At 33.7% G+C, this 12416-nt stretch overlaps 1 protein-coding gene across 1 annotated transcript; it reads right to left on the bottom strand.

Moving 5' to 3' along the window:
* Positions 1-9730: 9730 nt before the first annotated feature.
* Positions 9731-10766, bottom strand: LOC131847187 (enhancer of split mbeta protein-like). Its single transcript, XM_059196671.1, has one exon. The coding sequence runs from the start codon at positions 10699-10701 to the stop codon at positions 10093-10095; it is 609 nt and encodes a 202-aa protein (XP_059052654.1). The 5' UTR covers positions 10702-10766; the 3' UTR covers positions 9731-10092.
* Positions 10767-12416: the final 1650 nt, after the last annotated feature.

Here is a 12416-nt window from a genome sequence, read left to right as displayed (position 1 = left end):
TCATCTACTGATAACAAATTGCTATTGTCTCCATGTCACCTATTGATCCCTTATCGTCCTCTATTAGTTTTTGGTGTATTTATTTATCTATATATTGTTGCTAATTGAACATTGTTGATAATTAGTTATCGATGCGGATTGTTCATTGATTGTATCGCCTATAGTTTTGTATGCAACATGATGTAAGCTAGATAATGTGTTTTTTTAAGATAACAAAATATCAAGAGATTAGGTACCTACATTTTTAGTCTATAACTAATTGTTGATTAGGTACGGTGTGATTAAGTAGTTACAGGCTAATTACAGAGCCATATTAAGTAGCTATTACGTTTTATGAAAAACTGTAAAAAATGTTTCAAAATGGATTCTCACTAAGAATTTAGTCTCCCTTCAGATTACAATATAAATATAAGTAACAATAAAAACCAAGTCGTTGAACATTACTAAAATTTCGTCAGGGTTCCAGAATGAATTACAGATATTTATTACAAAGAAAGAAGAATAAAAAAATAGATGGATTGTGTGATCAAATCAATCATATCTCCTTTTATACATAAAAGGAGATATGATATACACATAAAAGGAAGGTTGACTTAAATAATGGGACGAAGGCAAGAAATAGAGATAACTACATCCCATTTCTATAGATAGATAGCTGAGAAATACAGGTTTGAATCTATTGAGTTGTTGTTTATAATAAAAGCTTAACTCTATATTAGGATTTTTTTATTGATCATAATGGAATGGTGCATCCGTATGCGCAAACGGTTTACGCTAGTGGAGCACCAGTGGAGGATGATTAGATGAGCTCATGCTCATCGAGTATGTTAGCCCATCGTGTTAAATTCACTAGAAATTTATCATGATGGTTTCCAGAGGGAACCGCGTGGAGTTCAACCTGACATGGTACATTGCTAGCAATGGGGTTATTAGGCCACATTACTAACAACACCTTCCCCCATATGTTTGGAATTCCCAATTTAGAAGTTATCCGAGGTAAGTATATTATTATGTTATTTATGCTGTTAAAACATTTCAATAATGTTTTTAAATAGATAATGTGTATATAGAAAGTACTTATCTATTGGTAGTGGATCAATACCAATTCAGTATTATACTAGTATATTACTAGAATGTAATACCTTATGGCGACTATCGTTGGACGAGATGTAGTTTTTATGGGAATCTCTGAAAGCAAAACCATATGTTTAGACAGTGTTACTGACATTCTAAATGCTAAAAGGATTTCTTTCCTTTCTATCTGTTTATTACCTTTTCACGGTTAAACGACTGAAAAGGTATCAATGAAGATATGTTGTATCACGAGAATGGACACAGGCTATATTTTATCTCAAAACAATAAAAACAAGAAAACAGACGAAGTCACTAGTAAGAGCTAGTCCTAAGTACATAAGTAGTTATTAAACTTTGATCCTGCTGAGCCGGATAGAACCATATTTAATTATAATGTTTCATCATCATTATCATGATTCGTGTTTATCCATTAATGGAAATAGGCTTTCCCCAATGTCTCTCAGCACGTTCAATAGAAGCCTGGAATAGGTGGTCTATTTCTATTTCTATTTCTGTAGTCTATATGTACATTTGCACGTTCGCCAGGGATGATGGTGACTATAAAATTTTTCGAAATGGTTGGAGAGTTTTGTAGGTATTTGGAGAATGTTACCACTTGGAACTATGGCATACAATAGTGAAAGTGATTAGAATGGCGCAAATTTTTCGGTAATATGAACACACAAAATTATAAGATACAAGGTATTTACCTACTATATAAGTAAACTCTTCTGAATTTAAATAGATTAGCAAATACCGAGTATAACATATTATCGTGTTAACATAATAATTCTACAAAAATAGCTGTATGATTGAACCGAATTGATTGAACCGAATAAAACCAGATTTTTATTCTTTTTTCTCTAATACCTACTATTAATAAATATGTGCTATGGATTTGCTAAACTTGTGCATGTTCTATTATCAACAATTTACTTATTTACATGTGTTATTTTATGGCAATGTATTAAATATTATAATCCTTTTACATATAAGACTATTTTTATGACGGGCTATGAGGAAGAAAGACATCGTTGGGCTCAATGAATAATAATAAACTAATATAACTTCATGACTGTTATCTAAGTTGTGGTAGCTAGAGGTATTGTCAAACTGTTGATGTTGAGGTGAATGCAATACATGCCACGTGGCGTGGGTATATTTAAATCTAACGTTGCAGCGGGCTAACTTACCGTCGTTGTTCCTATTTTTTTTTATTATTAGTGTTTCCTGCACTGGAGAGTCAGTCGGTCAGAAATGAACACATGACTTATTTGGCTTTAAGTCGTAATAATAAATAACTAGGCCCCAACGTCCAGAAAATGATGGTAAATTAACAATAAAAGAAATTTTGAGTGACAAAGAATACAAGCAATCATCAAGTAAATTTAATAGAATATAGTATTACTTTATGTGGTATTTATTAAAATAAATCAAATAGTTTAAAAAAAGTAAATAGAGTCATCAACACAGTTCATGCGATAAATGTCATTTTTCTATTTATATGTGTATATGAAGGGGGTGGGGTCGAATATTTTAATGTGTATATTAATTCATATAAATAAGCAATTAAGTAGTATTAATTTGCATATAGGTATATTAGTGAGTTAGTTTATGTTTTATCACTCGTCATAATCAAGTGGGAATAACCAATAGGTTATTTTTTACAGCTAGTAGAGTGTAGTGATATTATAAATGTGAATGTGATTGTGTGGGTATTTATTCATCTTTTACATAGAATTATTATTAAGACACTATTTACATACTGAACTTGGCGGCCTGTAGATATTGTAAAAATTGAAGTGACTATTGGTCGTATAGATATTTTACAATTGTTTTATTTAATAGACGGTATTATACACATATTATACATTTGTTTTATGTGACAGATTCTATTTTTAATTTAGTCAAATAACACATACTTGACTAAATGAAAAATAGATACTTATGACGAAACTATAAAATAAAGTGTTTTTGTGTATAAAGATGTAAATTCCATCAACGAGATGTATTTTATTGCTATGTTATTTTTAAAGTCGAATAATTGTAGGAGATATTTATAATTTTCCCAGTGAGATGACATCATCCTGGAAAATGATGGTAAACGTATTAAATACATAATTATTAATTTACGTAATGAGTGCCTACGTCATATTTCATATACGTACATACATTAAATTGATGTTATGGCTTTACGTAGGTACCCAATAGATAACATTAATTAAAACAGTAAATTATTAATGTTAATTAAAACTTTATATTGTCTAACTAATAATATTCCAGATTCGAAGATCACAGCGAAACCAGCTTAGGGCTAATTAGAAAAATATCATTATCAATTAATGAAAATTAAGACTACATTTTATATTTTGCTTGAATGGCTAAAAAGCTACCTTTCGACCGAGTAAATATTTGACGAAATAAGCCTGTGGCTCAGGGACTAAACGTTGTTTTGGAGTGTGGAAACTATTATAGAACACAGAATAGAAAAGACAGTCATTGTATAATTATCATTGAATGACCATGTTTAAACCTGGACGAGGCTTTGAAGGATGCTTGATAGAATAAAATTGATTTTTTATTAAATAAATATGCAATGTAATGTATGTATGTAATTAGCATAGTTTTTGTTAATTTGAATTTATTCTTATTTAATTTTTTTTATTACATTTTACTGACATGGCAACGCGCATATTTATAAGCTGCAAGTTACAATGTAGTTTTTGTATACATAAAATTGTATTGTATTGTATCTGACATTAAATATATTTTTTTAATAAATCTAAATTATGGCTAATAAATTATTCTTTTTTTTTAATCAAATATAAAATACAACCTATCTGATAGTCGCTTACCATTACCTATAAGTGTAGCTATATGTACTACATTATGAAAATCATATCAACGTAAGGTACCGTGCATTACACGATGACGTGATATCCGTAATACATAGGTATTGTCTTAAATTAGCTGCAGAGGTAGGTTATATGCGAACGTGCATGTTGTCAGATGGTTAAAAGTAATTTATCTCGTACCTTTGATGATGACTGAATAGCAGCTATACCTACACTTACCGTACTTACTTTACTTACGTAGATTAGATAAGCAGATTAGATCGATGCAGATAAGTCTATATACTTATGATAATTTACAAGTGACGTAATTTTATAGGGCAGTGTGTTTCCGATAGATTTTTGCAATTTCATTATGAGCAATATATGAGTAAACACTCTCTCCGCAGCTAAGTATGCTGTTGGCCGCAGCTGGCCTTTACATCTTCACCGGACGATAGGGGGCGAGTGCAGATGGCACTCCAAATCCGCGGAAAGACTTATGAAGCGGCTGAAGACTAACTTCTGCCTGACGGATACGACTTTAGTCTGAGGGCACCGCTAGGGATTCGATCCTCGGGTCAGGCCGTCGTAATATCGATCCCCGTTTGAATTGGACGGGGATCGATCGGAGGGGATACTTAATGAAGTCTCTGTATCTACAAGTTGTTGATGTTTTATGCATGCTTATTATAAGTTAGTTGGTACGCAAGGTTCATTTTTATTCATTAAACTGTTTCATTGATGTAATTAAAACATATAAAAAACAATACAATCGTCGAAATATCTGGAGTACCTCATGAAGTTATAAGTCTAACTTATAACTTCATGAGTTAAAAGTAAATTAATGATAATGGAATAGCCTGCACTAACAGTTTACGATTACCTAATCGCTTAGAGGTCAACCTGACATGGTACTCATACATTACTAGCAATTAGTTTATAGATCCACATTACTAACAATCCCCTTCCCCCCAAAATGTTATATTATCACAGTAAATATCCTTTACAATTGTAATTTTGACGTCGTGGATGGTCTAATGGTTTAGCATACCGCCTTACTTCCGGTGGTCGCGGGTTCGATTCCTCGCACGGCACATAGGTACATTTGTATTCAGGAGTATGATTGTTTGCATCGGTTTGGGTGTTTTCTATGTATAATATGTATGTATTTACGAAATAATATATATCTATATATTTGTATCAGTTGTCTGGTCTGGTCTACCCATGACACAAACTTTAGCTAGCTTAGCTTTGGTCAGACGGTGCTTGGTCTGTGAATTGTCCTGAGATTATTATTATTAATTATCCCATGGAAAATACTAAGTGTTTATAAATTTAATACTATAGTAAGACAAACTATAGGGCAACAATAGTGTAGTAAAGATAATGACGTGGCTTTGACGAACACTATTAAACGCATGTCAATGGAAAGTTTTGAGATAAGAGGCGCCAATAAATTAATTGTATTTTAATATGTAGATAAATATTACAAAATATCAGTTCATATCGTATGCCGTTCGGAAGTTACTTACCAATTATAATTGTCTATTACAATGGTATTGTTTATAGTGTTGGAATTTTCCATGACTTTTTTCTTCTTTATTTTTTTAATTCAGACTACATGACCAATATTACAAATACCTTATAAACTAACATACACATGAAATAATAATAAAATATAAATATAAGTTGTCTCCGTGGTGACGGCGCTAGCGATGGCAATTTGCCTCGATAGAGCAGGTATACCACCCCCTTCGGCCAGGTCTTCCTTATGAAGGTGGGCAGCATGCGTTATTGGGGACCCGGGCCACAAAGACCTTGAAACTCACGTTGTGAATCGATTCTAGCTATAGCCCGCAAAATTTGTATTTGTATGTATTATTTTGATGTATAAGCTATATTACTGTAAAGTTTCATCAATATTCGTTCAATAGGTTATGTGTGAAACAGTAACAAAGATCTATCCAACCATCTGTCCATCCATGTTCACAAACTTTCGAATGTATTATATTTGTAAGATTTATATTGACGTATTTAAGAGCTATATGCTATAGCTATTAAATAACGACCAGCTCCGCGGTCATGAGATATCTTTTATATATACCTACCTTAACTCAATGATTAATACGACGTTTTTCTTAAATGAGTTCCCAAGTTCGATTCTCGCCGACGGTCCAGTTTTGGCAACAAGCTCGTATGTATTAAATTATATTTTTTTTGTAGTATATTGTGCGGTTGGTTGCGGGGCTTCTCAGTTAACATTAAATAATCTGTTAAAGTTTCAAAAGCAGGTAATTCGCGTAGTGATGTGGTGTGCTGTTCAATATAATTAAACTACTTTTTTTATATTAAATTTATTTATCAATTTAGATTACAATGTGATGACTGTAGGCATAAGTGTGCCATACATAGTTGTAATTAAATTAAACAAAAGTATTATATTCTTACTAGTTAGATATTTATGTACCTACTACTGAATTGATATCATTAAATTTTCATAAAATATAAGTAATTCCATAATGTAAAATTAGTTATTGGTAAATTCACTTAATGTATCAATAAACTAAATATTATATTAATAATATCAGGATCAGAAATTGATAAATTGATTAAGATCCCTAACCAGTAACATTATAAGTATGGAAGTGATTAGTTTAATTGTTAATTATACATAACATAAAAAACTACTAATAAAAAAATGTTATTATAATGTCTGTGAATATTTGATAGGTAAGTTGTGACAAATAAAATCAGTACAATATATAACATACACATAAATCAGAAAAAATATTATTCAAAATAATTCAAGTTTTTCATCGTAACTTGCTGCGCCTCTTAAAGTCCATAGTGCTCTTATAATATTATAATCAACCCTTATTGTAACATTATGGAATGCAAATGAATGAATATTTTTATTTTTATTATAGTAAAGTAATATCTGTCCTTTTTTGTGGCGACATTCTTTTTGTCTACGTTTTATTCCTGCGTGTGTATTAATTTTTTTTAATAAATAAATATTAGTACTTAAGTGAAATGAATACAATACGTTTCACTTAATAGGGATGGAGACAGACAAACCTGTCATATCCCTATTAGGTGAAATGACATTATACGATTTTATTCCGTAGCAAATAGTCAGACTTGAATTTGTTTGATTCAGTGTAGGCAGACATTCCATGCTTTCAGAGATAATGGAAAGAAGCGATACGATGAAATCATGCTTATTCACTTACGGCGGCTAGGAATTAAGTAGGCATATGTCATAGCCAACAATTTGTCACATGACAGTATCATAGCGTTGCGTTATCTCTCGCCAGTAATATATGATGCAATAGGAAGAAACGATGAATACTCATGTTTATTGGTATATGATAACGAGCAAGAAGGCTAATTACTCCTTGAATACTTGACAACACGTTAATTTTGCATATAATTATTACAGATCGAGGGCGTCTTAGTTTAGTGGTTTACAATCGCGACTGTAGAGTCGTGAGTTCGACTCTGGAAAAAAAAGCTTTGTGTCTTTTAGATTCATATTCTTCGTTTACTCTCTCCGGTGATGCAAACTCCGATAATAAATCACAGAAATTCTGGACTTTTTGTAGTTGTCGTAGTTAATATATATACATCTAATACTTGATAGAGTTATTACGGAATTGTATTCATAATTATTCGTAGCTGAGTCTACAAACCCTGCTAACCCGTATCTAATTTTTTTCTGGTTTGCAAGCCGATTGAAATAAAAAACACAATATTTTAAGCGAAGCTTACAATAGTGTAAACTGAATTATATATAATAAACTGAAATATAATTTGAGATTAAAGCACATTTAATGTACAAATAAACATATCAGAATTCTAAGAACTACAGTTTTGAGTTTTATTGTGTCGATAACATCCCTCAAATAATAAATAGTTTTTCGCATTTGTTTCTCATGTAGGTACATCTATCGGTTATATTTTCAATGTATAACTACTTAGAAAGACTTCAACTAAGTATGTTAATACATATAGGTACATATATAATTGAGTAAGAAGAACTGAGAAACTGGAACTAAATTATTTAGCAGCATCTGACCTTTACTAAATGAAAGCAAGGGTTTACACAACATTAAATCCGTGGAAGTACTTCAGAGCGGCTGAAGTTCAACTCCTGCCAGACGGACAGGCTGATGGACGGCTCAGACTAAAGTAGTAGCTTTAGTATGAGCCCTAAAATTCACCCAATGGTGAGAAAACCTTCAGTTTTGCCACAGTGAGCTCAATCTATTCTAAAATTAAAGCAAGTAAACATAACACGTAAAGCTGCATAAAGCACAGCAGCAGCAAAATTTTCAAATAACGTTTTCTCCAGAGCTTTTCGCTAGATGGCGCTTCGTTTCTGTTTTATAGTAATTTAAGTTGTGGTAGATGGCGGTAGTAGTATCGATTTTGTATTATGAAGCAAAATATTCAATGTTTATATGGTACATGTGCTACACTCAATACCGTGTAGTAGCTACTGTTTTGCTAGCTCTATATAATACATAAAATTCTCGTATCATAGGTTTCGTGTTTATACTCCCCCGAAGCGGATTGACCGATTATGATGAAATTTTATATGTATATTCAGTAGATCTGAGAATAGGTTTATAACAAATTTTTATATCCCTAAGGATGACTCACCCCATACTTTTTTTTTACATTTTTTCGAATATTTATATGGCATTTATATATTTTATGTGGCATTAAAAAATACATATAACCCTTAATTTTCATCTTTCTATCACCAACCCCTATTTTTTAAGAGCAATATTAATTTATATGGCAAAACAACGTTTGCCGGGTCAGCTAGTAGGTAGTAATTGTATAAAACAATGTTTTATAATTAGTCTGAAGAAAGCTTAATCAATGTTTAAATCATCAAATTAAATACATATCAACATTAGGCGGTAACTATACGTGCAATATTTATCTACATATACCTAGTTGTGTCTGATACGAGAACATTTAAATCTGTATTTATACATATATGGTTAAACAAAATCCTCCGACGCCTCCATGAACAAAACAGACAGGGCAAACAATTCTTTTTTTTATTAATTCTTCGATGTAAAAACTTTCATATTGTGTTGAGCTAATTTGAAATTACAAACAGACATTTCAATTTCATTTATTTGTACAGATTATCTTGTAATATTTACGAGAATGGAGAGAGATTGATTGAAACATAAAATTTACCTCATGTAAAAAACAAACTCACCTCAACGAAGATTATACAGGAGCTAATAAATTGAATTACCAAATATATTTATTTTGGGGCCACAGTAATTAGTAGTCTTTTGAACTATAAGGAGCTTATATACAGTAATTAATATAGCATTGTATAATGTAATTTATATATATACGGGCTCGTAATGACAGTAAGTATGCAGCATTCCATAGACAGGAAAGTTACCCAGTTAGCAGACCCAGTGTCAAAGGGCTCGCCCATAACCTCTTTCAATGTCTATCTACATATACTCCGTGTGATATTTACTTATCTTGTTTTTATTATTCATTCAAATTTTAATTGATTGTAGTATTATTTCAGTTACATTAATCAAGGGTTATTTTTAGATTCAGCTTATCTTACTTACACTTATTGTTATCAACTATAACTTCGTCACAAAGTATAAATACATATTGTAGTATTCAATGTTTTTTATGCTATGAATGGCACTTTATAATAAGAGAGAAATATATATTTATGCATATATTTCATTGCGTGTGCTATTTTGTATTATGTTGATAAGGGTGCATTATATTATATTTATAACGAATATTATAATGAAATACAGAAATATTAGAAATATGTTTTTTATTAACTTACTCTTTTGTTCACGAATTTGTGAAATCTTTTCAACGATAAAAATATAACAATACGACCTGAGTTAGGCTCGATACAACATCTCTTATACAATAATATTTACTCTTTAATATCACAATAGACTTATAGGCTACTTTCATTAAAGCTTTCAAGTTGAACTTACGAACTACATTTAAAATCCCTACACTAATTAAATGTTGAGATCTAGACTTGTCTGCAACTTGTCACAACACTAAACTTAGGATCATCACGGACTCAATGAAGTGTGGCGGCTCCGAGCGGTGCTGGAACAGATGTGACCGCGGAGCCGGGTCCGCCAGGTCCTCGCATCGCTGTTTACCACGGTCGCCACACTGATGTCTTGGTGAAGGCACTGCTGGTGGTGCAATCCAAAGGTGTGCTGTGGATTGGCATGGGTGATGCCGGTGGCGAGGGTGACACGTAGCCTGATGAAGATGAGGTGGTGGAGAGTGCAGGGCTGGGTGGGCTCGCTGGAGGTGTGTCGGTACCGGCAGCGGCTCTCTGCATATCATTCAGTCTGTGTCCGAGGTGGGTCATCAGCTGTGTGCCCAACCTCACATCCACACCGGGGATGGAAGCTAAACAGCGGGACACTTCGTTGGCAGCATGCGTGAATCCATCTCTGAAGCGATCTGCGTCTGCTGAAGGGCTGAGAGACAAACGGCGTTGACGGCGCAGTTTGTGCAAATGACGAACTGTCAGTTCCAAAATATCGGCCTTCTCCAGTTTGGCAACGTTCTCTCCTTCCGATTGCAATGCGCTGACCATCAGATCCTTGAGCTCGTCCAGGCAGCGGTTGATGCGAGCGCGCCTCTTGCGCTCAAGCATCGGTTTCATCACTTTGCGATATTGATAAGTACGCGAGACGGGCTGAGGGCCGTCGTCTGCGAGTGAATACGCGATCTCGTAAGACATGTTAGACATTTTGTTTACTGTGAATAAGTGTATGTGAGCGTTGAGCGTTGAACGCGGAATGCGGTGAAGCGACTTGGGCGGGGGTTTATATAGGGAGCGGAGCGCGCGCTATCGTGGGAACGCAGAGACGTCGAGTTCCCACACGCGCCACCTGTGCGGAGCAGCTGCCGGCGCGCGGGGCGCGGGGGGACACGCGCCGCCGCCGCGCGTGCGCGCCGTAAACAATCGCCGGCGCAAGCGCACGCCGCGACGCCTCGCGCACTCCTCACCACGTCAATTGTCACCGATTCTATTCTATTCTACTACTGCTGTATAACCGGACACCTAAGTTCATGGGCATATTAATCCTTGCGTTCGAAGATCCATTATGACAACCTTTAGATGTAACGACATATTTGATAATATATTCATTAATACTTAACCAACACTAATTGCTAATTATATCAAATCGGACCTTCACTCTACGTAATCAATAGTGAAATAAAATAATAATGATATACTACTACAATAACAACAAAAAATATATATATATTCTTTTATATTTTAAGTCTATAAAAGACATGGAATAGGTCTTTCATTCATCACACACAATATATCTTAATAAGACTAATTAAGAGTGCGGATTTGGGTTCGTTGACGCAATATAAAGTGCAAAGAATGGGTGCCGAGTTACGCGATTGCCGATAAATCAAGGCACTGCCACAATAGGTTGTTTCAATTATATTTCGATCGCCTGGCTACTGTTGGCATTCATCAATCACGGATTATGTGGAGTAATAATTATTGACAGTTGAAATTATGGCGATATTACGCCCCAAATAAGAATCGGGTAATGAGGCGACGATGGCTGGAGTGAATGCAATCTAATATTTTGCGGCAGGTCTTGAGAGTGTGTTATGTGATGTGATAATTAAGTCTAGACTAGACTTCGTGTTTATATGCGGTATTTGTATGAAAGAGTATTCTCTAGTGACACTATACTTGACGTGTAGATATTTTTATGACGTTAAGTCTAAGCGATTTTCCATTAAGTACTTAATGGACTTTAAGTTAAATAACACGTTTGTGTATTCTAAGACATGGCCTAAGACATATTAATCTAAACAGTTATATCTGCTTATGTTGTTAAGCTGATTCTTGAAAATGATGTATTTAACTAAACTTGACTTAGACAATTGATTTTAATTTTGTAGTCATATTTACATGCCGATACACCAAGAGATTTTTTCAAATGGGACGGTAATTTTCAAATGTAATTTTTTTTAATCTTTGGTATTTTAGTATTTACTCATTAGCATGAATTAGGTATTTATTTATGTTTGTACAGGACGAAGGACTATTATCGAATTAAGACGACCTGTGCGATTCGTCACTAAGGGCTAACTGCCCTGACTTCAAGCTCATCCTAAAGTCCTCCTCTAGTGCCAGCGTATACTGTGCCGAAAAGACCATTACATTGTCATCAATAATAATAATAAAAAATACTTTACAGCTTTACTTTACTGGTAAAACAAATGTATTATTTTCGTTACAATTACACAATATATTATTTTTCTGTCACAAACACGCAATATCAAAACAAGTCATTTCCGGTAATGTAAATAATAAGTTAGTCACACTGCCTGCGTTTTTTTTATCTCCATTAAGGCATGTTATCATGTGGTTGGAAGTAGGTGGTCGCCTACACGATGTTTCACTATGCGACTGTCCACCGCGGCATCGAA

The sequence above is a fragment of the Achroia grisella genome, unplaced genomic scaffold (genome assembly GCF_030625045.1).
Source record: "Achroia grisella isolate CSIRO2021 unplaced genomic scaffold, CSIRO_AGI_Agris_v1 utg516, whole genome shotgun sequence".
NCBI classification, from domain to species: Eukaryota; Metazoa; Arthropoda; class Insecta; order Lepidoptera; family Pyralidae; genus Achroia; species Achroia grisella.
The sequence above is the reverse complement of the archived record's forward strand: the minus strand, read 5'-3'. Positions and strand labels throughout refer to the sequence as shown.